Raw genomic sequence first — 26,504 nt, forward strand, 5'->3', positions numbered from 1 at the left:
TGTAACTTACCTTGATCATGTGTCTCTTCACAGCAATGGACAGTAACTAAGACACACATCTTTGGTAACTAAGAGGAGACACAGCCAATGTAGACAAGTGCTTACTAACATGAGATGGGCCCAGACTGGGTAGCTGGCATCCTGTTTGGGAAAGGGGAGCTTGAACAGAGACACACAGAGCAGATACTGACCATGGAAACATGAATACAGAGAACTTGAATGACATACCTACAAGCCAGGACCACTAAGGATCTCTTGCAGCTACCAGAGGAGGACAGCAGGAGGAACAGTCCAGAGCCTTCTGAGGCAACGTGGCCCACCACACTCAAGCCAAGACTCCAGCTTTTAGTAACCTGAGTATCTATTGTCCTGAGTCACCAGCTGGTGGTAACTTGTCCCAGCAGTCCTTCCTCACCAGGAGCCGTAGGAGGAGCAGAGCTGGGTAGGCAGCCAGCAGGCAGGACAGTCCCTTTTCCCAGCACCTTTATGATGAGAAGGACCCGCAGGGGTCCTCAGGCCAGAGCCCAGAGGCCTCTCAGAGCAGCTCCACCACAGCCTCAGCTGTGCTCTGCCCAAAGATGAAAGTGCCCACCAGCACGGTGAGGGTACCCCAGGCCTCCAGGCAGCACCTGCAATGCAACACATCTGGCTGTGTGGCTCGCAGGATGCAGCACCAGATGATGCTGGCGGGCCAGTGCCATCGAATCAAGACAAAGCTCCCCTGTGCTGGCTAGTTTCATGTCAACTTGACACAAGCTAAAATCATGAGAGGAAGGCATCTCAATGGAGAAAATGTACCCATAATACCTGCAGTAGGCAAGCCTGGAGGCCATTTTCTTAACTGGTGATCAATGAACCAGCAAGTGGCAGGGTTTCCAGAGAGACCACTGCAGCATTAACAGGGGCCAGAAAGAATTGTTGCCAGAGGGGGACATCTCTGGCTGAACAACATCAGCCCCCACCCCCACAAGTCCACAGGATACACCGCCACCTGCCAACAGGTGGGAAAGACAGAGGGCAGTTTCAGAAAAGCATCTTGGAAGCCTATGAATGAACCATGCTGAACTTGTCTATGACAAGAGTCCACAGCTGCTCCAGGGACCAGGGGGGACCAGTCAGCTAGCTTACAGAAGTCCAGAACAACTCCCATCAGGACAGAAGGGGTCTGAGCCTCACCTGCTTTCCTGGAAAAATAGACCTTGGGCTCACCGGGGCTGAAGGATTGGGGACTGGGCACAGACCTGCAGCAGGCACCCACATCCATGGCTGTGTAAGCCATGAGCATCTGAAATGGGCTGAGAGGTACCACACATTGCATGCTTACATGGGACTAGGGCCTTACCCAGAACAGGGTCTGCAGGTGTGATTAAGTGCAAGGTGCTGGGGCCTGAGTCCATGGACAAGGGTCCTCCTAAGGAAGAGGTGGTAGAGGTTTGAGGCCCACACCACAGCCCTGCTGGCTGATCAGTCGATCTTAGGACTGCTTCCAGAACCCGCAGGGTGCATTCGTGCCACTAAATGCCACCCTCCAGGCTCTGGTCATTCCTGCAGAAAGCAAACCCTTCAATCTGCCTTCGTTTGTTCCCACAGCTGTGCAGTGGCCATCAAGGGGGTGGATAAACAAGGGAATCGAGTCCCAGGGTCTGAGCTGAGGCTCTGTCCTCACCGGCCTTCTGAGGCTCCCCTTCATCTGTACGGTGGAGATAGGTATTTGAGGGGGTCTAGATTAGAGGAGACCCCCAGCCCTGGCAAGATCTGCTACCATGATGACACCACAGGGGGGCCTGAGTCCTGTCAGCCACCTGACCTTTTGACTCAGGACCAGCCTGTGCCCTACTTCTGAGCCAAGCTTCAAGGAAGGTGTAGCCTGGGCCACTGGGTTATATTCCAAACAGGCAGGAAGTTCCAAACGTGGAGCCTGGAATGTATGAAGGCTGGCTAGGGATCTGTGCTGTTCTCATACACGCATGCTCACAGGAGGGTGAGGCCACACCACCACCTCTGTTTTCCCAGGCCCAGGAGAACATCATTCCAGCTCACAGCCCCTTGCTATACCCTAGGTGCCATCCTCATCTTGGGGACGCTCACTTGACTCTTGGTCCCATGGGCTCCACATCCACAGCACAGATGAGGCACAAACCTGCAAAGGAGACACAGGTCAACTTGGCTCTCCCTTACTGAACTGGAGGTGCAGAGAGCTGCCAGTGCCCCGCAGCGGGCCATGGAAAAGTGGGACACCTGGAAAAGTGGTATGGCACAGGGGTTAGGGGGCAGTTTGGAGTTGGCAAGGCCAATGAGAGCCTCAGCTAAGCACCCCTAAAATGATTTGGTTGAACAGCATGGCCTCTCAGGCCGCTGCCTTCCAGGGACAGGCACTTGGTTAGTACCCAGTTCTGGGATGCACCCATGGAGCTACAGCCATCCCTGCCCCTTCTCGTTCCTTTCTTTCAGACAGGGTCTTGCAACACAGCCCAGACAGACCTAGAATTCTTCACTCTCCTGCCTCAGCCTCTTTATTGCTGGGATAACAGGCAAGTGCTACCATGCTCAGCTTCCTCATCATTTTTTAATATTTTTAGAGGCTGGGGAGATAGCTCTGTTGGTAAAGTACTTGCCTTGGAAGCATGAAGAGACTCAAGTTTGATTTACCTAGAAACCATATTAAAAAAACAAAAACAAACAAACCAAAAAACCAAAAGAGACAGCATGGGGCTGGGGAGCTGGCTCAGTGGGCCCTTGCCATGCAAGCATGAGGACTGGAGCTCAGCTCCCCAGAATTCAGAAGCTGGTGGTGTGGTAGCCCACCCACAATCTCCACATATGACTGGCACAGTGGGCTAGCTGAAATAGCAAGCCCAGGTTTAGCAAATGCATAGGATGGAAAGAAATTAATGAAGATATCCAAATGTCAATCTCAGGTTTCTACTTGCATGCACACACATAGGCAAGTGCATCCACATATGTTACATGAAAAAAAAAAAAAAAAAAAAAGGAAAGAGAAAAAGGCAGGTGAATGGCATAGGCAGATCCTGGCAGTGCCCTATCTCCACACCAACCATGCCTCTTTTTGGCTGGGGCTGTACTTTAGCTCCAGAGCTCTGGCCTGGCATGCATGAGTCCTGAGTTGCACCTCTAGCGTTGCATCAGTCCTGTTCAGTTTCAAAGCCTGCCACTTCTGCCTGGAGCTCCCCAGGAACTGCTCCCACACTGACCCTCCTCCCCTACCCCCGGCAGTTCCCTTGGGCACAGGCAAGAGCTGGAGCTTTGAAAAGGCTCCCCTGGAGCCTGAGCCAGACTTGAAAGAGATGACATCATACCAGGGAGCTGAAAAAGGCAGGCACCATGAAATTCATCAGACTCTACCCCCAAACCAGAGTGAATTGTAACACTCTCTGGCCTGGCTTCTAACCATGTATAGAGTTACCATGTCCAATGGTGTTATCACTGTCTCAAAGACAACCTGGGTTGGACATCCAGAACATCTGGCCATGGTTCAACATGGGGCCATCATGCCCCCAAGTTCATTATCTACCTAACGCAGCTCTTCTCATAGCAGAATTGTATAGTCTAGACATGGAAGTACTACTGTGTGCTGTGCACCTACTGTGTGCCTAGGCCCCTATTATAAGCTGAAGCCTGGAAACAACCCTGAGGGTTTTCTCTGGTCTCTCGCCTGCTGAGTTTCCCATCTGGAGAGTATTCCTACTGTCTCCCCTTGAACTTACCCCCTCAGCTCCTGTACTCTGGGAAGGCTCCCTCAGAAACCATCATTGCAGAACAAGTATCTGCCTCCAGGAAGAGCTGAGAAGACTTGTGTGGACTGCTCTTTTGTACTATGAACCTTGTGAGTTTCGCACAGACAGTATTTTAAAACAACCAACCATCTCTACAGTGGGAAACACTGACAGTGGACCAGGTAGCCTTTCTGTTCTGTCACAGGCCATGTGTGCCCTGGGTCTTCCCGTTTGTGGGATGAGATGACACGGTACATCTATCTAGGGCTGTTGAGCCACTTAGCCAGGAAAGGTCTGGAAAGCCTGGTCCACACCTGACTCAGTAACCTAGGCCCTCATCCTTTAAGGGTCCTGCCTACAGATCTTGCAGACCAGAGGTTCTCAACCTTCCCAAGGCTGTGACCCTTCAGTACAGTTCCTCATGCCGTGGTGACCCCCCAACCGTAAAACTATTTTCATTGCTACTTCACAACTATAATTTTGCTACTGTCATAAATTGTAATGTAAATATTTTTGGAGATAGAGGTTTGTCAAAGGGGTCACGACCCACAGGTTGAGAACTACTGCTGTAGACGGAGGATGAGTGCTGGGGGCTGGAGGCAGCCGCTCACCAGGGAAGATGAAGATGAAGAAGGAGCTGATGCCGCCAATAATGCTGATGATCTCGCTGAGGTCCGGCAGGAGCAAGACCATGGCGAGTGTCACTGACACCCACAGGAAGGTCAGTGGCAGCCGAACCCATGGCCCGGAGGGGTCAGCCAGCACTGGAGGACCCCGTGTGGCCCAGTAGCTCCTTTTCCAAAAGTCCTGCATCACAGACCTGTAGATACATGGACACTAGTGCTCAGCCAGTGCCTATGGCTGCTGATCTCCTGGCTTCCGTGAGTCCTGCACAGTGCAGGGTCTGCCTCACACCCAGCTGCGTGTTCCCCAGGGACACCTCTCAGCCCCAGGGTCTGTAGGGTGGGGCGGGGGGATGTCAGGGTTCAGGTCCCAGTTCTGAGACTTACTTGCTGGTCAACATCTAAAGGCACTGTGCCTGTGCACCCCTCTCTGTCCATCAGAGGTGACCTCAGTCCTCAGTCCTACCATATATACCTGTACCCTGCCCCTCACATCGAACAGAACCTGTGGTGCACTGGGCTGAACAGACTCACCTCCCCAGGAACAGCACAATGGGGTAGACAGTCACAATGGAGACGGCAAAGAGAATGCGTGCTACAATGATGGCCACGTCATTGCCTGGGTAGGACATCAAGATATCAGCAGAAACTTCAGTCCCAAAGGTCAGGAAGCCGTACACCCCTGTAGGAGGGAGAGAAGGAGGCAGGCACCTGCGATGAGCACAATCCCACACACTTTCCCCCACAATACCCTAAGGGTTCCCTTTGGTATGGTTGGAAGGTCCTGGAAGGGTTCCTTGTTCAGTGTCCCAAACACTCCTGCAGACTAGCTAGTTGCTCACAGCTGGTGCCAGAACTCAGATATGACCACTGACTGGAAGTCCCAGAGCCTTGGGAAATAGACACACACTTCCCACCTCCCATGGCCTCCAACTCAGCACAACAGAGCCAAGGAGGCAGCAGGTAGCACATTCATCTTCCAGATGAGAAAAACCAAGGCCCTGACTAGCCTTGATCCCCCACAGTCACACAGCTGGCAGGAGCAGAAAGCTAGCTCCTTCCACTGCACAACACTGCTTCTTGTCACCCAGGCCCTTTGCCCTGTCCCAAGACGTTACCTCTGGCCTCAACACATAGGAGTTTCTTGGAGGCCTATCTAGGAAATCCTGTGATCCTATTGACCCTGACACTAGGGACATCTGGAGGAGGTAATACAGTCTCAGCCTTCAGAGCCTGGGGCTGCAGAATGATAGGATCTGCTGGCTGGGGAAATGGTCCCTGGCAAGTCCCTCAGGTGACCCTATGAGTCCAAGGCTACACAGCAGATTCACTGAAGCCCAGAGCTTCCCAAGTCAGAGGCTCCAATAGATGAAAGACAAAGTCAAGCCAGCTTGCACTGAGACCTGAGTCTGAATAGGCACACGCTGTGACCTTGGGCTTCTATGGCTACCCTCTGGGCCACGCTTTTACCACGTCTGACGACCTCTGCCTGCCTCACAAAACTTGGGAGCACTTGAAGTCGCTACCTCTGGTGCAAGCGTTTTGTAAACCTCTTTCCAGATATAACCACATCTTAGAACAGCAGGGGAGATGAGAGCAGGGGCATTGGGACATTCGGAACATGGTGTGGGTCTCAGCTTCGCATCTCTAACTGCGGGACCTTGGAAAAGTCATAGAGGACCCCTGAGCCTCAGTTTCCCCATGTGCAGTCTTTTTCGTACGGGACGTTACGTATTAAATGAACAACGGTGGTGACAGCCCAGCACAGATAGGCCCTCTAAGGAGCCCTGTCTTTGCTCCCTTTCCACGGCCACTCCCTCCCCGCTGGGGCACCTCCCCTCCCCCAGGCCCTACCTGTCAGTGAGTAGACAAGGCAGCAGGCCAGCAAGGACAACACAGAGACCAGAGCCCAGTGGGAGAGGCTCTGGGTCCTCATGCTGCAGTAGATGGAGACTGCGGCCTCGTGACACTGGAAGACAGAACTTGCAACTTAGACCCTCCAGGGACAACCGGGAGGTGCTATCCTCCAAAGCTGGGAAGTACCCAAGTGCCCACCAGCAGCATAGGCAAATCTCAGGACACTCACGAGTGGAATACTATACAGCTCTCAAAAGGACTGACTAGGACTCCCTGCCTCAATGCAGAAGAAACTCAAAAACAACCTAAGGTTAAAGGAGAGATGCCAAGCAAGGGAGAGGTCTCAAGTTCAGATCACAAGACAGACACATTTATAGCAGGGTCCAGGGCATCCAGTGTCCAGGGTCTGTGCTGTAGGCACTTGGTGGTGGGGGATAATTCCCATAATAAGGGCTGTCCTGTATGTTGGAAGACATCAAGCAGCATTCCCTGCATAGACTGCTGGATGCTCATGCATGTTAAAAATTCAATAGACCCAGATGCCATCATATGCCTCTGGGATACCATCAAGCTGCTGGGACTCCACATCTGTAGTGACAGAAGACAGAACAGGGTGGAGTGGGTGCTACTGACAGAGAAGGTGGTGAGGGCACTCTCAGGAGGTCATGTGGAAACACCTACACTTGTGATTATACTTTAAAAAGGAGCAAGTCCTAGACCAAATAGATGACTCAGCAGGTAAAGGAGCCTGCTACCAAGTCCAGTGCCCTGAGTTTGATTCCCATAACCCACATGGGGGAAGGAGGGAGCTGATTCCCACAAGTTGTCCTTTGAACTCCACGTGTTCATCATTTCATATGCGTGTGTGTGTGTGCGTCACACACACACGCACACACACACACAAAGTAAGTAAAAACATGTTTAAGGTAACATGCTATATTATGATGACAATTCTCTGTGTAAAACGTGTAGCCGAGCCAATATAATTTGGTGGCAGCCTAAGCCCTGGTACAACACAGCAGGTGAGGGACCCTATGGAGCTCACAGGGTAGAGATGTTCGTCAGGATGCATCCCTACTACCTACCATACTCACACCCTTGCCCTCATCCCAGAGCTCTTTCCTCCCACATGGCCCCAGCCCCCACCATGTGTGACTCTGTCATCTGTGGGTCACCATCTCCAGCTCAGAACCATGCCCAGGTAACACAGGAACATCTCTTGACTCCATTGGTGGCCAAAGGCCACCAAACAACAGTTACCAGCTCTAGCCCTCCATTAGGCCATGTTTTGTTCCTACTTAGTGTGAGATGGGGACCACAGTGCTCCCAGGAGCTCTGGAGCACAGGGCAGTGGGGCTGCACATAGGCCTTGCTCCTCCAGGCTCAACCCAGGGGCAGGAACCCATGAACCTCGGGCAGTGGAGTACACTCACTGTCTTCCCTGGGCTTCTCTTGATGGCCAGGAGCCCCGAGCCGGGGGCTGGCTCAGCCAGGCAGTGGTGACTATTCCAGATCCTTGGCTGACAGTGGTGGAGCTCAGGGTAAACCCTCCTTCCTGTGTCCAGAAGCACTTTTGTGTGTGCCCTGTGTACCTGTCAGGACAGCCAATGATCCAGCAGTACCACTTACACTCTGTCCCACCCCTGTGGCTCCTGAAAGGACACCGGCATCTTGGCCCAGTTACAGGTGCTTTAGGGAACCATAGATAATGCCCCATGTCGGGGACCCAGAGCCTCAGCTCTGCAGGCAGAAATTGCAGCCAAGCCCCGACACAAGGTGAAGATGTGCAGGGATACAGACACATCTGGAAGCTTGCCTTCCCTATGCACCTATCTGACGACAGCAAGTGGGGACAGCAGGTGCTGCCAGACTCCCCAGTCCGAGTCAATGCACAGGGGAGGGGACACATGAGCCAAAGAGCGTGACAGCCTCAGATGCACAGCCAAGTCACAGGTCTACAGACTGTAGCTGTCCACATGATTGAATGTCATTTGACTTTAAAAAAGGAATGAGGCAAGCTAGGCATGGTGGCGCACACCTTTAATCCCAGCACTCAGGAGGCAGAGGCAGGTGGATCCTCTGTGAGTTTGAGGCCAGCCTGTTCCAAGTTCCAGAACAGCCTGGGCTTCACAGAGAAACCCTGTCTCAAAAACAAACAAAAAAAGGAATGAGGTGCATCTGACACCCAAGATGACCAGAGGCACAGAGTCACAGACCACTCGTGCCAAAGAGATCCACAGACAGAGCAGAGCCATGGTCACCGGAGGCTGGCAAGAGGTGGAGGAGCAAGTTGCTGGTGGCCACACTGCACACTCTGACCATGGCTGCACTTTAGAAGGGCGGTTGGATGAGGTGCCCTGAGCCTCAGTAAAGCTGTTTAAAACAAAGCCAGGGGTGCCAGGGTGGCTAGAGACAGAGTCTGCAGCCTTCTGCCCCCACCAGGCCTTTCACCGATCCAGTTCAGGCTGGGATCAGGGGTGTCCTATTTCTAAATGTGTTTGGGGGAGAGGTGGTGTGTTTGAATCCCGTCAGAAGTCCTGATGGCATAAGCCTTGCTGCCTTTCCTTCCTTACAGCCCAAGCTGCCAAGCTCTGCCATCTTCATCCTCACATATCTTCTCAGATTCCTGACTCTCTAGATCCTTCATCTACCCCTGGCCTGTGCCCCACCCCCACCCCCACATCCTGTCCTTCCCAGCTCCCCAGTCACTGTAACCCTGGAAACCCTGGAAACCACAGCCTGGTTGCTAAGAGAACCAGGGAGGGGGCTGAGGTCAAGGTGAGGGCTCTGAGCATTTGGAAGGGGCTTTGCACAGGCTGCCTGCTGCTGTGCGTTGACCACAGCAACAGCCCAGAGCAAAACCAGCCCCAGACAGCTTTCAAAATATCAGGTGTGCGAGCATCTCATGAGCCTCTCACTGAGCCCCAGAAGTGAGGCTGAGTCAGTTACCAAGGCCGAGAAATGGCAATGTGGCAGGGGGTTATCAAAAACAGCTCTGAAAGAAAATCCAGCTGGAAGAAAAGAAATGGAAGGTAAGGGGAAGAGGCACAAGGACACGAGGCCTGGGTGCTGTCACAGATGCCCGTGAACTCCGCTTTGTGGTGAAGTTGCTGGGGTGATGGATTTTTAAGAGAGGCAGATCTTAGCCAAGTGTGGTCCCCTGTCCTTGTCATTTGGCCTCCTGTATTCTTCCAATTCCCTCTAGGCAGGAAGACCTTGAGAGGTGTGGTCTTTCTTCTCCAAGGCCCAGGGCAGAATCTACCCATTCTGCAAGTATATGTGGGTGGCTCTGTCCCCAGGCCTGGTGGCAGTTCTGTGATCACCCTTCAGAGAGGTGTGTCCCAGTTCCCCCGCTCCATTCTCTGGATTCCAGACCCAACCAACATGGTACTGCTGATACTGGGGGCATGGGAGACAAGTTCAATGACAGCTCACATCCCCGCTAGGTGGCCCAGATGTCACCACGGCCTCTGGAAGACAGCTCATGGGCACAGCTGGGCACTGAGAACAGAACAAGTGCTCAGACTTCTCCCTAGGGGGAAAGCTGCACTCTCCAGAGAGCTTGGGAGCCTGAAAATGTCACATTCTAAACGTACCTGGAATCCGAAGCAGATGGTAGGGAAGATGCTAAACGCAGAGGTCCAGGGGGACGGGCTGTGAAGAGACAGGGGCAGGTGCTCATTAAGGAGCTGGAAACAACCTTCAACTCACGAGTGTTTGCTTTAAATGAAATGAGGAAAATGTGATGGAGTGTGGCTGCAAGATGTGTTTGGAAGGGCTGAGTCTGTGAGCATGCTCCAGGGCTGAGGGGAAGCTTGTTCAATGCTTCGCTTTCTAAATACATCTTTGTGGACATTTGGTGACTTGACACTGCCTGTGTGGGTGGGGTTTGGGCAAGGCAGTGGCAAGACAGAACCCCCCCAATGCCTATCCCAAATGTTGTGGGATGCTAGGAGACATGCAGCCACTGCTCAGCACATCTCCTCAAATGCAAGGCTGGTGTGCCCTATGTCCAAGTCACCTCAAGGAGCAAGTGTCCCCTCCCCTGGCTCCTGTCAGGGAGACCCTGTTTGCTTTGCTAAGTAACTGTTCATGTTAGTCTCTGATACCCACAGAGACACACAGCCCAGTGGGGACATAAACAGCACAGCATTTTTGGCTGTGGAAGAGTTAACATCCCCCCAAAACATCCCTGTCCTGATATCACCCAGGACTCTGCCAACATTTTCCATCAGAGCTAAAAGGAACTTTGTAGATAGGGCTAAAGTTTAGGATGAGCAGTGGCTTGGATCATAGTGGTGAGCCCAGTGTGCCACAGGAGACCACACACTTGCAACCAGAGCCCAGTTGTAACAGGGGAGTCATGACCAGGGGGCAGGGCAGAGCTACCACATGGCTGGCTTCAGAGGAGGAAGGGCCTCCATCCAAGGACTGTGGGCAGCTTCTAAAAGCAGGAAAAGCAAAAGTCTTTTTCCAGAGACTCCAGAAGGAGTTGCCATGGTCTCACTGAACATGTGAACTGGACCTCTAACCCCAGCTAGCACTGTGAGGGAAGACACATGTAAGGCTCCAGGGCCAAGGGAAATGTTTCTGACTGTTTGAGCTCCTTCGTTTGCAGGGACTTGTCACAGCAGCCCCAGGAACCCCACCTACCTTATAAACCCTACCCTGGGGCTGAAGAGATGGCTCAGAGGTTAACAGTACTGACAGCTCTTTTATTTATTTTTTTTATTTTTTTTTGAGCTGAGGATCGAACCAAGGGCCTTGTGCTTGCTAGGCAAGTGCTCTACCACTGAGCTAAATCCCCAACCCCTGACAGCTCTTATAGAGAACTGGGGTTCAATTCCCAGCACCCTCATGGCGGCTCACAACTGTAAGTCCAGTTCTAGGGGACCTGACACCCTCACACAGACATACATGCAGGCAAAACACCAATGCACATAAAATTTACCAAGAACAAAAACAACCCCCTCCCCACCCAGGTTCTTCCAGCTCCTAGTTCAGTACCACAGCTCCACAGACCAGCAGTGCAGACCTCAGCACCACAGCCTCCAATGATGTCCCCAGATATCACCACCACTCTGCGCCCCCTAGCCTGCCTCCCTCAAACTGCAGGCACACACAACTGGTCAGCCACTGAGCATCTAGCAGATGGTTCCAAGTCACCTTCTGGCTCAGCCTCTGTCGCGCTGGCCCTCAGGCTCCACCATCTGGGGCATGCATCCTCCTGACTCCTTGCAACTTGTAGTTCCCGGCCAGGACAACCACATCATCTGCGGGACCCAATACAGGGTGGACATGCCGAGGCCCTGGTTCAATTGTGGTAGAAAATTCCAAGAGCAGTGACTGTAGTTACATGCCCCTGAGCTGTGTCCTTCCCTGAGAAACAGACGTCCACACACCTCGCATCTGACCACATCCTATCACCTGCCTGGGATGCTCTGCAGCCTGAAGCATTGGGCCTAGGCTGGGACTTCCTGCCTAGCCCATATTCTTACACCTGATTCCCATGGCCGACCTGGTAACCCTTTTCAGGAACAAGCCATGCCCCATCCTTGCTCTGCTCAGAACACTGAAGGTGCCCCAGTTCACACATGGCAAAAAAGTCTTCAAAGTAGCTCTGAGTCCCTACATGACATCCTACCTCACTAAGCCCTACTCTGGGCTGCTCAACAGTCCCACTGTTCTGTAAGCCTGGGCATCTGTCAGGTCCCACAGCCTCCACATAGAGGGTGTATCTGGTTTTTGGCCCAGGAGTGGCCTTCAGTGCCTTGGTTTTTGTTTTTTGTTTTGTTTTGTTTTGGTTTTGCCAGAGCTGAGGACCGAACCCAGGGCCTTGAGCTTGCTAGGCAAGCGCTCTACCACTGAGCTAAATCCCCAACTCCAATGCCTTGGTATTTTTTTCTGAAGGAGAACTTCCTTGGCTTTATCACACATCAGAGACAAGAGGGATCTCATGGGAAAGAGCCAGGGTTCTGAGGCAAACCCCATAGGCTCTCCTTCCAAGAATCCCATTCCCAACCACAAAGCAGGCAAAACTGTTTACCCAGGCTCACCTCAGCAAGGGTCGGGACTGGCGCACGAGGCCCTGGGGCCATAGGTAGTACTGTACTGTGATGATCAGGGCAAGGTAGCAAGCAGCCAGGGTACCTAGGATGCTGGCACACAGGACAGAATCAGAGACTCTGCACCAGAGACACACAGCCAATGCCCACAGGGGCATCCCAGCTCTGCCCTGGCTAGAGTGGAGCCAGGAAGCTCTCTTTCTGGATCTTGATCCCCCTTCCATACGGGGAGCCCCAAGGAGTGGCTGGGCAGTGCTGCTCTGGTCCAGAGTTCAGAGGTGTGGCTTCTGGATGGCCCAGTATCCTTGGGAAGAGCAAGTGGGACATCTCTCCCCTCACCAGCGAGTGCCAGTCAGCTACTGGGTTTGATATCCAAGTCAGAACATCTTCAGGCTTGGCCACAGAAGAGGGAAAGAGCCTGCTGTGGCCTGAAGGGCACAGGAGTCTTGTGGGCTGCAGCTGTGGAGGGACTGGGCTCTGAGGCCTCTGCTTCTAGGGTTACAAACTACATTGCTATTCACATACAAGGGAAAGGCCGAACTTGGGCGGAGTCTGTCTGTTATTAGGCTTTGATTTTTCAATACCATCTCTGGAAGCCTCAAGATCAAAAAAGAATGAAAAAAAATCATGTCCATCGATTGTGTAGCCTGCGAGGTTGTGTGGACCAGGAAGCCTGCTACAGGTAGACGACAAGATGTGCTGTTACAATGCTGTGAAGAAACGTTCAAGAAATGGATGGATCTGGAAAACACACTAAGGGAAGTGACCTAGTCCCAGCCAGCCAGACACTACTGTTCTCTCTCACACGAGTACCAAAAGCCTTGACAGAGAAGGTGATAGTGGAACACATGTGATAATAAAATGTAGGGGATGATACTGAGGTTAGTGGTTCAAGCGTGGATAGGCATGGTAGTGGAGGAAATGTAAGGGGAAGGGGGAGGTAATAACCAAAACTAAGAACATAGGAAAAATCCGTAGGGAAAACAACTGCCTTGTAAGCTAATTAGAAAAAAAAAAATTTTTTTTGTTTTGTTTTTGTGTTTTGAGGCAGGGTTTCTCGTTGTAGTTTTGGTGCCTGTCCTGGATCTTGCTCTGTAGACCGGGCTGGCCTCGAACTCACAGAGATCTGTCTGGCTCTGCCTCCCAAGTGCTGGGGTTAAAATCATGCACCACCATGCCCGGCTATTGCCACAATTTTGGTTGCCCACCAGAACTAGATGGCAAGCCCCTTTAGCTGAGGAGGCTGAACCAACGGGGAGCTTCCTCCCTTGTGGCTAGCTTTCATAGAGTGGCAGCGCTAGATAGGCCTCTGTGGGAAAACAGACGTCAGTGGGCCTACCCAGCACTAGAGACTGAACGCTACACCACCAACCTGCTGGACAGTCCTGGAATGACGGTCCAGGTAACTGACAGCTCTCTGACTGGGCACAGGAGGGAGATGCAGCAAGACCAGGCTATGTCTACAGCCACTGGTCAGTGCTCCTCCCAACCTTGGCTGGAGAAACTCTTTTCTCAGGGGAGGGGTCAACGCAGAGCTGAGGACTGAGGACAAGTGACTGCTGAGTGCTTGAATGAGACATCAGCAGCCACCCTTTCCCTGCAGGGTTCGGATAACATCATGGAAGAGGGGGGAGAAAGAACGTAAGGGCTGAAGGATGGGGAGGGCTGAGAGATGACACAGTGTGGCCATCACACTCAGAACTCACTCACAGCAGCTGTGGTGAGATCAAGGCTGCCAACATTCCCTCATGGACAGGGAGGGGGCGTGGATGGGGAGGGGACCACAAAGCCCCGCCCCGACCTGAGTGGCTGCTGGAGTTAATTTCCTTTGGGGGAGGTGGCCTATGGACATTGTTCGTGCTCCAATGGGTGGCCCCACACCACATCTGCACACATGTGGGTAATTGATTTTAAAGGAGCGGGAGAGAAGGAGGAAAAAAAGAGAAAGGTGGGAAAGTGAGGTTTGGAGGGGGTCCAGGGGCTGAGGAAGGTGGAAATGGGTAGTGGGTCTGATCAAGATACACCGTACACATGTAGGAAGTTATTGAAGAGTAAGTTACAATTATTTTTTAAAAACCTGCTGTTAGTATTTCTTGGCTTATCTCTATTTTCTACTGGGAGTGCACTGAACCTGCAAAACTTCCAATTTTCTTTTTAAATGGAAGCAAACCTGGTCTTCTTTTATCTCTCTGACACAGTACTGCCCAAGCGGGGCCCTGTCACACAGCTCCCCTGCCCAGAAGCCTCGGAGGCCCCATACCTGGTGTACTTCTGGAAGGCGATTTCCCGAAGGGCTGACAGGGGAAAGATGAGCAGCATGGAGACTAGGGGCAGAGTGAAGTACTGGGCTGCATACCAGGGCTGTGGGGCGTCGGGCAGGAGGGAGTCACACACTGTTAGAGACAGGGACAGGAGACAGAAGTCACCACACAGCACAGACATAGGGGCTCGTAGCTAAGTCCACCGGGGTATGGAGGATCAGAAGTGAAATGGGGCCATCCCATGCCCCCCTTGAAGGAAGGAACCCCATAGTTCATGAAGTCATTCAACAAACACACACCGAGCTTCCTTCTCTGTCTTTGTGGCACCAAGAGCTGAGCAAGGCCCCTTTCTGTTTGGTTCAGAAGCCCAGTGGCTAGCTAGGGTCAGATGGGACCACGTGGGGCTCTGGCTGCACTGCTGGGGGAAAGTGAGCCGCTGGGTTCTTGCTGCAGCTCTACACTGGTGCTCAGCAACTGCACACGCCACAGCTGGGCAGCTGAGAAATGTAACCCTTGCCCATATTGTGAATGGCAGTGTAAATGTTAGGGGGAGCTGGGCTGGCCCCTCAGTTCCAGCAAGTGTGGTTAGGACCTTTAGGGGCACCCGGCTGATGGCAGAACTGATCTGCAGGCCCCTGGACAGTAGTAGCCTGGTGCCTGCTAGAGAGAGACCCTAGGGTCCTCCGTCAGCTTTCTGTCTCTCCTCACGAACCCTCTTGCTGGCTCCACTTTGCCTATAGCACCCAGGAGCTCCCCAAGCTGGAAACTGCCAATCCTAAAAGCCACACCTAGACCTGCCATATGGTCTCTTATGCCACACAGTGCAGAACAAAGCCATGCCACAGCACACCTGAAGGGCAGGGGACCAGACAACCTCTCTGTGAAAGCACATGGAGAACACTAAGATGCTAATGTGGAGCTGGTCTAAGAGGGAGGCCGGCAGAGGGAAGCAAGAAATGGCAGGTAGCCTGAACTGGAGTGACCAGGAACCACAGGCAAGGGGACCACTGGACAGGGAGGGGTGAGGCTAGGAGAGGGTCATGGGGTCACTTGCACTGCAGTGAGTAAACCCTTTTCAGAGTTCACCAAAGGCAGCGGCGCATAGAAATGACTGCCTTGAGAGAAGAGCTCCCCCAGCTGGTGAGGTGAGGAAAGGTCCCACAGCCTGGTCACCATGTAGAGGCTCTACTCAGGATACTTCTCTCTCTCTCTCTCTCTCTCTCTCTCTCTCTCTCTCTCTCTCTCTCTCTCTCTCTCTCTCTCTCTCTCTCTCTCTCTCTCTCTCACATACACACACACACACACACCCTGAAGCCACCAAGAGGAGGTGGGTGGTGAAAGACACACAGAGATCCCAAGTGGGTTTTAGAATACCGCACAGGGTGGGGTGCAAACCCTTCACCCACAGAATTTCCTGTAGCCAGGAAACACCAGCTCTCACACCAGAATGATACCACCCCCTTCACAAACTTGAAATGTCTAGACAGCCCATGAAGTCCTCAGCACTGATGGGGTCAGTGCGCCTAACTCATAGGGTGACTGCCTCTGAGCACTCCAGCTCCTTTTAGAATCTCCTTTCCAAGAGTGTGGGATGTCAAGGACAGCGACATCCCCAGCGACAGATCGTAAGGAGATGAGAGTGCTCTCTCTACCCATCAGTCCACCGAGACCTGGGGTGGTGCCCATCTCAGTAAGGACTCAGGCACAGGGCTCCATCCCTGCGATTCTGACTTGTCAGCACTGCCTCACTGTCAGTTCTGGATCTGAGGTGTGGGAGGGACTCCACCTGCCACAGGTGTGACCATTTACTCACTAGGAGGTCCAGAGAGTCTATCCTCCATATTCCTTGACTCTGGACAGTGTCGGAGGTTCTAAAATCCCACAGCCAGGCCCTTGTCATACTGATGGGGTCAGGGCAGGAAAGAAAACCATGAACAGCAACACAGTAGACAGCAATCTAACCCTAGCAACAGCTACATTCCAATTAAGCCTAAAGATTCCAATTAAAAGCCTGAGGTTGTCAAGATGATTAAAAAAAAAAACAAAAAAAACAAAAAAACCATAAGACTCAGCCATATGCTGTCTACAAGGAATGCATTTACAATTCCAAGCTGTAGCTGGCTTCAGAGAAGAAGAATGGGAAGGCTACCCATGGACACTGATCTTGAGGAAGCTGGTGAGTCTATTAATAGAGAGGGAGGCTTCAAGCCAGAGATGAAAGCAGAATATTTCATATTAATAAAGGATGTGCCTAATCATGGGGTTTCAAAAGGCACAGAGTGGAGACTGTGGAATTAAAAGGGGGAGGTAGGCAGGTCTGCAGCCACAGCTGGAGGTGTCAGCACCTGGTTCTTAGATGGCACAGACTAACCAGGACATTTTAAAACTGAAAAGATGGGCTGGAGATGCAACTCAGGGAATAGAGAGCTCACCTAGCACACAGGAGGCCCTGGGTTCCATTTGTAGTACTGTATAAACCAGGCATGGTGGCACATGGCTGTAATCGCAGTGCATGGGGCTGGAGGGATGACTTGGAGAGGAACACGTATGGCCCATGTAGAGATCCAGTTTGGCTTCCAGCGTCCCCACTGGGTGGCTCACTACCGCCTGTCACTCCAGCTCCAGGGGACTGACACCTCTGGCCTCCACAAGTACTAGCAATCACAAGCACATACAACACCCCCTCCCCTGCCAAACACACACATGATTAAAATAATAATAAGGGAGGTTAGGAACTCAAGGTCATCCTCAGCTACATGGTTCTAGTCCAGCCTGAGCTACTGAAACCCTGTTTCAAAACAAAATACCAAAACAACAGGGAATGCCTGTTAAGACTGACCAGCGCTGGGTCCCTGTGGGTTTTAACAGTCTCTAAACCCCCTAACGGTGCAAAGAGGATAGTCTTGTCCGTGATACAATTAAGACAGGAGCCAGAGGATCTGAACAACTGCCAAGTGGAAATTAAGCAAGATGGCGCAGACATCTGCAAGTCAGGGTGGAAGGCACAGCAGGCGCATGCCTGGCCCGGTGCCAACAGAAGGTAGGAAAACAGGCCAAGTGCAGGTACAGCCATGCTTCGCAGAGGACCAGAGGCCATGAGAACGTGAGTCTTCACAGTACCCAAATCAAAGGTGCTCCTGGGAAGCTGTCAGGAGGGAGGGCCTCTCTGCCATTGGCTTACTTTCCCCATTTGTGAAATGGGCTGTCTCCATTAGCCATTTCACCTACAGCCATAGTCTCTCTCACACCTTCATGACTCACTGCTCCCTTCCTAACCACACTGGATCATCAGGGGAGGCCTTGCCTCTACTGTCCCCCTTAAGGTCCACCAACTACCCACTGTCCTGCTCATCAACTGGCCGCCCGAGAGTTGTTACAGGCCCTGCACCCTGGGTTACCCCAATGCCAGGAAGGAACTCACGCTTCTCCAGTTGGTCCCCGATCACCCTGAGGAAGGCCACAGAGATCATGATCAGGTTGGTCAGGAAGCAGGTTTCACACAGCTTTCCCATGGCAGCCCCACACAGCTCACGAACCACGCCCTGGTAGGTGGTCTGGCCACTGACGGAAGCTGCATAGCCCAGGATGACCAGGCCGCTGATCAGGAAGAGCAAAGAGACCTGTAGGGGGGACCATGGGCTGTGCACATTACAGGCATGACTCACAGGCCAGCTGGCTCTGTGAAGTCTCTGCAAAGGCCAGAGCTGTGGGCGGCCTGGGCTTCTACCAAATGGGTCAGAGCCTTGCCCAAGGCCAGAGCTTCAGGGGAGGTGGGTGCTGCCAGCTGCTCTGGGTCTGGGTCTGAGTCTGGGACTCTTGCAGCTCTGCCAGGTGGGACAGATGAAACTTCATAAAGCTAGGAAGTTGAAAAGTCTCTCCTGTTCTCTGGAGAGGCATGGCTAGGAATGTGGGCAGGACAAGGATGTCTGGCTCAGCCCGTCAGGCCAGTGTGGTGTGAAGTAGGCTCTCAGACCTGCAGTTTGGCCTGTGAAGTGGTGACAGTCTCACTCACCTCTCAGGGGAGCTGGGGCCTGATACATTCAGGTGCAGGCTCGGGTGAGTGCTCTGTGAGAAGGTGGGGTTTGGGGGTTTGTGTGGGGGGGGTGGGGGAGCTGTTTTACTTATTGTTTTCCAGGGCTTTCTCCATGTTTTGTTTTTTTGTTTTTGCATCATTTATAGTGAACAGTTTCACACAAATGTGAGTTAGAATACTGCCCTGAACCCACTACCTACCCTAGATCCCACAAAACAGGCTCCTGTGCATGCCCCTGTCTGCACTGCGATCCAAGTTTACAGGACATATGAGCAGCTTTCAGGGAGCACTGTAATTTCCCAGAATGCTTTGGGTGCCCACTGTTGAGAGCTCAGTGCCTTGTACACCTCTCCCTCATGGGCCAAAATTTACATGGAAAGAGCTACAGAGGTGCCTATGTGGCCCTAGGATGTGCAAGCTGAGCCCCTCAGCACACAGTCCCACCTCACCCCTAGACAGTCCCACATCCACTACTGTCCTGGTCGTGTATCAGTTTCTTCTAAGCACAGCGTTGAGGAGATACAACCGCGTGCACCTGCAGCTTGTGGCTTTTTCCCTGGGTAATACTTCAGGGCATGATGGAGTGCATCCTAACCCTAAGAGCCCGTGGAGACTCAGTGGGACAGCTCTTACATGTGACCTGCTTAGAGTAGGATATGTCTCCTGGGTACAGAAGGCTCAAAAATAAAATCCCAAGATGCCATACACAAGACAGGCAGCTCTGCAGAAGCAACCCTGAGGACCCTACCTGGAAGAGCTGGAGCCGTCTTCCGCCCGCCCCTAGACACCTCTGTGACTCACCAGTGCCACCAGGAAGGTGGGCACCAAGCCTCCTGCCTTGTAGAAGGCCCACGGGAAGTTGAGCAGGCCGGCACCCAGGGCGGACTTCAGGAGGATGAACAAGGCACCCAGTGAGGACAGAGTGGAGTTAGTGGTGGCAGAGAGGGGTTTCTCCAGAAGACCTCTGCTCCCTCCGGTCTGTCCTTCCATGGCTGGGGCAGCGGAGGGACAGAGAGGGAAGGCGACCATCAAACCTTCCTCTCTCATCCTTTAGGTCCCAAGCCGGGTCAGCATGAGGCAGGGTAACCATGGCACTCCTCCCTGCCCTGTCCTCAGTCTCCCCTCCCCTCTTCCCAAGGGGGCCATGTTCATGTACCCCAGCCCTCTTTTTCATTTCTTCTCTCCCCTGTCCTCCCGCTCATCTCCAGGCGACCCTGACCTCATTCCTCCTCCTCCCTTTCAAAGCCCCAGCTTCCTCTCTCCTGGTGGGTGCTTCCTCTCTGACCCCCACCTATAACCATACTTCCAATTTCAGCTCCCGCAGTGCCCAGAGCTCTAATCCTTACCAAACCCAGTCAGGTACCCCCCAGTCCTGGGTCAGCAGACTCGAACTTAGGCTTCCTCTCGGTGCTTTGGCCGCAGTGCTGCGGCCCTGGGGGGTGGGGGGGTGGAAGGAGATTCTACCTCCGCAGGGATGGGCTCTTGAGCTGGGACCCTAGAGGGCATGTGTTGGGTTAGGGATTCAAGTCTGAAGGACAAAGAGGCCAGACCAAGACCACCTGTCCCAGAAGCTTGCAATGGACCTCAGCAGGATGTCTTAATTCTTGTGACCTACAGAGGCCCCTCCCCGGGGTGTGGCTTTGTCAGCAGCTTACTGGACAGAGCTGAACTGGAATCCATCAGGGCCAGGCACCCAGAAGTTGATCCCACCCACTACAGGCTGGGGGTCAGTTTCTTCAGAGCCTCTGCCCTCAGCAGCCCCTCAGGGCCTCCCTCTAGTCTGGGGGAGGGTTGTGGAAGGCGCTGGGCTGGGTCTATCACCCTCACTCAATGTCACTGGTTGGCACTATGTTTCATTGAGGCCCATCTGTGGAAGGGTCCCTTAGCACCCCTGGTAGGTCCTCTCCCTACCTCTTACAGCGCCAGTGGTGGACGCTTCTCAAACTAACCCTGTGCCTCAAATGTACCTTGTTGAAAGGCAGACTGATTGCTTCCACTGTGGGGAAGCCCGATGTTGGTGATTCCTAATGAGCTCCAGGAGGGAGCTACACCAAGTAGAAGGCAACCTTCAACCCACTGAACCTATGCGCGGCTACTAAGCTAGCAGAAGACAGCCCTACTCTGGAAGACACACTAAGATGTCAAGATCAAACCAGGCATTTCATCAGCTTGTTCTTGGAAGAATCCCCTGGAGGGTTCCTGCATACAAGTGGCCAGTCCATCCCTGGCATTTCTGCCTCGGTGGGCCCGGGGTGGGGCCTGAGAACCGACCTGTCTAATACTGTTTCCTACTGCTGGCTGACGGACCCTGCCGAGAACTGCTTTCCATCAGACATCTTGTCTGCCCAGAGCCCCACCCCATCCAACCAGCCTGTCAGGGACGGCCCCAAAGTGCTGTTTCCTCCTGTGTTTCTAGTATCTCCACCCTGACTTGGTGACCTCCTTGAGGCTCCACACAGCTGGCGCTCACTAAATGCCTGACAGCATCTCAGCGTGACTGCTTAGGAAGGCTGTGATTCCATTGGCCCCCTGCCCTGTGCTGACAAGAGTCGGCACACAGGAAGTACTAAAGGAAGAAGGAAGGAAGGACGAAGGAGGATGGAAGGGATTCCCAAAAGAATAAGAAAGTCACTAGGTCTCCCCCAGTGAAAGCTCCTGGAGCAGCTGTAACTAAATGCCACAAACTTGGCTTGACACATTAGGGATTTAGCTGTCATTCTGGAGACTCAGGTCTGAGGACAGCATGTGGAAGGGCCACCTTCCCTCAGCAGGATCTGGGGGATGCTCCGGTTCTCATGGGGCTACTGGTGCTCCATGGCTATGGCCTGGTTCACTTGCTGGCCTGGGGTCTGGTGTTCATTGGCTATGCCCAGCTGGATAAAGCCTTTCAACTCCATGTCCTCCTCACTGGAGCAGGGCTATTGAATCTGGAAAAGGTGGAGGTGGATGCTATAGGGGAGTAGGCAGTAGGATCAGGGCAGGAGTCCAGGCTGGCAGGGAGAGAGGCCACACCCAGTAGCATACAGGTGACCCAGTGCCATACCACACCTTCCAGGAGCCAGGAGGCTCAACAGCCCACCCACACACACCCCTGCCTCCAGCCTTCTAAGGAAAAAGATCAGTCAGCAGCTAAAGCTTTGTACTCCTTAATCAGGCTCAGGGGCTCAGGGCATGCTCCTGTCTCTGCCCAGAATCTTTCATTAGCTGCCCATTAGTGTGCATGACTTAGAAATTGGCCACTAGGCTGTAAAATTCCATGATCTCTTAATTCTTTGGGGCTTTGATATCCACTCCCTTGCCGGCCTCCAAGGCTGTGTGACCTTTCCCAAGCTGTGGAGGGGGCACCCTGGAGAGCTCCATCTGCAGCCGGGGGAGGGTGGGCGGCACTGAGCAGAAGACAGGCAAGGAGGTGAGCACAGGCACCCTGGGGATCCTGCAGGTGGGGGCTGGCAGGGCACTGCTCTGGAGCATCCATGCCTTTTCCCTTCATTCTCCTGCTGGCTGCACACCTGTCCATCAGGGACTTCCTGACGGCTGTTCTGTCCTTCCCCCACAGTGTATGACAAGGACTCTCATCAGATGCTTAAAGTGTTGGATCATGTCGGGTAGCTGGTGGGCATGGCCACCTTACAGGCACTGGATCTCCAGCTTGACCACCTGTGAAAGCAGTGTTTCCTGTCTGGAGTCGTTCATGAGAATATTGTCAGCAGTTAGTGCTGAAGCAGGAGCGCAGGTCACATGACACTGCCTACGGGTTTTCTTTTTAACCTCAGCCCCAAAGGGAGCTTCTAGAAGCTGCCGGCGCCTGTCCATCAGCACCCCAGGCTACACTGATTTGACACAGGACCCCTAACAGCTGTCCAAGAAAGCCTGATGTGCTGCAAAGGGGTAATGCCATCATGCTGAGTGGGCGGGGCCTCCTGGGGCCCACAGCCTGCAGAGGCAGCCCAATGAACACTGGTACAGCAGAGCCAGGGCTCAGCATCCGTGACAGGGCCCCACAGGCCCCTTAGGTAAACATATGACACCTTAGGGATCTGGCAACCAGTGTGGCTGGCTGATGAAGGCACAAAAACGGCTCCATCCTAACCTGCAGTCCTTGTGATGTGTCCTCACATGGTAGGAGGGTTCCACAGATGACATGCAGACCCTTGAGATGGAGAGGTGAGCCTGGAGCAGTCAAGTGACGTAACCACTACAGGAGACCCTCATGGAGGTCAGGCCTACTGAAATTCACTTAGATGGGGCCTCAAGTCCCTCATCTGAGATCCTAGCTACTCACTAGGGGCAGAGGAGAGGTGGGCTGACTGGGGCGACTTTGGGGCTCAGCACCCATGCTGAGGTAGGTGTTTTAGAGTCACCTATGCTCCTGCAACAAACCCCAGTGAGCTCACTGGCTCAACAAGCCCTTGGTGTCCTAGTCCGGGTACACAGGTGGTTTTGTGCTTCTTTATTGACAATCTTGCAACAGGTGTCCTTGTAAGAGTGCAGGAGTGGTCAGAGGTCAATAAGAATTGAAGGGCCGGGAGTGGTGAGCTTGGAAGATAAGGACAGGCCAAGATGTGTAGCAGCTCCTGGAGGTGAGAGAGGCAGGAGACTGTCCTCTAGGAGCATCCCCAGTATCCCTGCCACTCGACCAAACGAGACCACTTGGGACTTCCAATCTCCAGAGCCAACATTAGGGAACAATAGTTGTTTGCAGGCACCCAACCAGCTCATTTGCCACCCTGATCCTTGAGAAACCTGAGAGCAGAGGCCTCAGGCTCCTGGGCAAGGGCTGGGTCTGTGGATACAATCCTCCTGGGTCCTCTTGTCTCCTCCCCTGATAACAGGGCTGCTTCTGCAGGTATAAGCAGGAGTCCTGTCTAAAAGGGGGAAGAAGAGATTGGACTTTGTAGGTGCAAGAAAGTCTTACAATTCACTTCCAGGTTTACCTCCATCTTGCCAATAGTGTGTCCAGGAAGAAAGGGGAAGGGTAGGCAACCAAGAGACCTGGGGCAAGGCACAGCTGGGGCAGAGCACAGAGTATAGTACTGGAGCCTTTACTAAGCCCACAGCCTATGTCCACCACAGCCTGATCACAGGCCAATGCTACTCCTCAGGTCTGTAAGACCAGAGATCCTTTCCCAGGGCCCCAGCTAGATGCTTCCTGGGGCTGGCCCAGTCACAAGATCCCCTGGGGAGGTAGGTGTGAGCCTGTGGGAGGAAGGGAGGCAGAATTAACATAACTCACTGCGTTAACCAGGCTGAGTGCACCTCAGGGGCTTAGGTACATTCCTAGCACTCACTCTGCAACCATTACCGATAATTCCCGAGCATTTTTGTCACCTCTCCCCGACCCAGTCCCTTTCTCCCCCAGCCCTGGCAACACTAATCTGCTTTGTCTCTATGGATTTGTCCGTTCTGGCCATTTCATGCCACTGCAGTCACAGGCGATGCCGCTTTTTGTATTTGTCTTTTCCCACTAGGTGTGTTTAAGGTTTATCATGAGGTAGCATGAGGCAGAGTGTCCCTGAAGGCTAGTCTGCCATCTCACCATCTACAGAGACTGCCTCTTGGCTGTAGTAGAACTATGCACATCTCTATAGCTTTGATTCAGCCGCTTCTGGGTACCTCTAGGAATGGGCTGCAGGGTCTCACTGTCACTACTGCCTCACACCCTTCCAGGTGGATTAGTACACCAGGGCAAGACCCTGGAACTTGAGTCTCCAGGCCACTCCTCTGTGCCTTCTAGGCACCAGTGAAAGAAACCAACCTTCTACTAGTATGCACTAAGGGAAGTAAAAATCAGGAACTTCTCTGGAAACCCCTACTTAATCCACACAGGGAAAATGGACAACCTCCTGCAATGTGTGGCCCAGCAGATCAAAGGCCCAGTCTCCCTCACCTCAGTGGGCTTTCCTGCTCAGGCCAACCCAGTCCAACCTGAGGACAGCAAAATACTGCAGGCTGTTAAGCAGCCTCAGCAGGCTGCCCACTTTAACTGGAGCCCAGGCGTGAAGGCTTGGCAGGTCCTGTGCAGCTGATGTGGACCAGGGTCAGCTTTTGGAGGTACTCAAGTTCATGTTTTATACATGGGCCCAGTATGGACAAACGTGAGTGTGTAAAGCCCTGGATATGGGCATCCCACACACAGAGAACAAGCATGGGTTCTAAGAGCACCACTCTGGAGCTGGAAGGGCTGGGCTTGAGGTATTAAAATGCCTACAGACCCAGCAAGGGAGCCAGTGTTGGGAACAGTGTACAAGGTGAAGTTTGCCCACGACCAGCAACCTGGTTGATTCTGTGGCAAGCTTGCTGGCAACAGCTATGCACAGGCAGGAGCAGTCCATCCAACAGCCACATGCTGTCATCAAAGCTGTGCTAGTCCCATGCCCTCAACAACTCCCCTTCACATCAGTGTGAAGGAGGTGACACTGGCCCTGTTTCACACATGAACCAAAGCCCAGAGACCTTACCTGCAGTCATGACAAACAGCAGAGATGGGATCTGAACGGGAGGATTTTATATTCCACATTTCAGGCTCGTCACCTTGAAACCTAAGATGGGGCCGGAGTGCCCGGGCCTACCTCCTCTGCTGCCTCAGTCCTAGCCCTTCTCGCTCCTATGCTCTATGGAATACTCATCCCAGAGGTCCTCTGAGCTGAGGATGAGTCCATCTCTTGAAAGTGACAAGAGGCCCCACATTAACCACTTTTCCTTGGGCAAGTAGGAGTTACATGCAGACACAGGGTCCACTGAGTGCTGACATAGCCAGGGCTGCTTGTGACATTGTGAGGTACCTCAAACAGAGATCCAGCACATCATGGGCCTTAGTAATACCTCCCAGACCCAACAGCAGCCATGAGAGCAGCTCCAGTTAGGAGCGACTCACAGATCTGCCAATGGCAAGATACCCAGGTAGTTCTGCTCTTCTCTCCCTAGACTTCCTTCTGCCCACAACCCACAGCAACCCTGGTCATAGCCACAGGTCTCCAAGCAGCTGCCCTCAGCCATGGTGTACAGGGATCCCATGGGAAGCTGGGACTCAGCATGCTTAAAGAAGCAATTGAAGGAAGAAGCCCAAGTCTGACCAAAATTAATAATGTTCATGCTTTAAAGGACACACCATTAAGAAAGTGAAAGGCTACTTCAAGTCTGATGAGGAACTCCTACCTGGACATGTAAAGAAAGTTCACAAGTCAGTAAAAAAGGTTCAAACGACCCGTTAAAAACAAACACAGGCTAGAAACAGCACTTCTCCAAGGAAGATGCAAAAATGGCCATTCCAGCTCAGTCTCCAGGAATACACAGAAAAACCACAGGCATGCCACTGCAGCATTGTGATCAAAACAATGGAGATAAGCATGGGCCAGGGCACAAAGAAGACAGGATTCACACCTCTGGCAAATGTGTCCAATACTGCACTGCTTTGGAAAAATTGGACAGTTTCTCCAAAAGCATGATGGCATCACTCCTAGGAAGACTCCCAAGAGAAATACAAATATGCTCACTCACCAGCACATGAACGACACTGTCCGTAGCAACTGGCAAGTGGTCTACCCACAGCAGAGTACTATTCAGCCTTGAAAAGGAATGTCTCTGACACCTACACCATGAGCGGAGCTTGAAGACAAGACGCCAACAGAAAGGGAGCAGCACAGGACCACACGGTGTGAATTCATGATCGAAAACACCACAACAGGCAAGTTACAGAAAGCAGGCTAGCCGCAGGACTGGGCAAGAATACAGGCCACTGCTAACAGGAATGTTCTGGAGTTAAGAGTCAAACGTCGCTGGCCACATTACCTAGTGAGAACACTGGAGCTCACAGGGGCATAGCCTGACATGCACATTTTTTATAGTGTGCGAACCAGCTAAGCTAGACTCCTCTCAGGGCTGACAGCGAGAACGGGAAGGTGGCAGGGGTCTGGTACACAACACGCTCCAGC

General features: G+C 52.9%; 1 protein-coding gene across 1 annotated transcript; it reads right to left on the reverse strand.

Annotated features, from left to right (window-relative positions):
- Positions 1-402: 402 nt before the first annotated feature.
- Slc38a8 (solute carrier family 38 member 8) lies at positions 403-19,563 on the reverse strand. Its single transcript, XM_036186816.1, has 10 exons — positions 19,375-19,563; positions 17,962-18,160; positions 14,540-14,672; positions 12,271-12,372; positions 9,811-9,868; positions 6,212-6,326; positions 4,892-5,039; positions 4,346-4,554; positions 2,089-2,140; positions 403-629 (listed from the first exon to the last, which is right to left on the reverse strand). The coding sequence occupies exons 1-10, from the start codon at positions 19,561-19,563 to the stop codon at positions 536-538; spliced, it is 1,299 nt and encodes a 432-aa protein (XP_036042709.1). The 3' UTR covers positions 403-535.
- Between the last annotated feature and the right edge of the window lie 6,941 nt (positions 19,564-26,504).

Source organism: Onychomys torridus, chromosome 5 (genome assembly GCF_903995425.1).
Source record: "Onychomys torridus chromosome 5, mOncTor1.1, whole genome shotgun sequence".
In the NCBI taxonomy this organism is placed as follows: domain Eukaryota; kingdom Metazoa; phylum Chordata; class Mammalia; order Rodentia; family Cricetidae; genus Onychomys; species Onychomys torridus.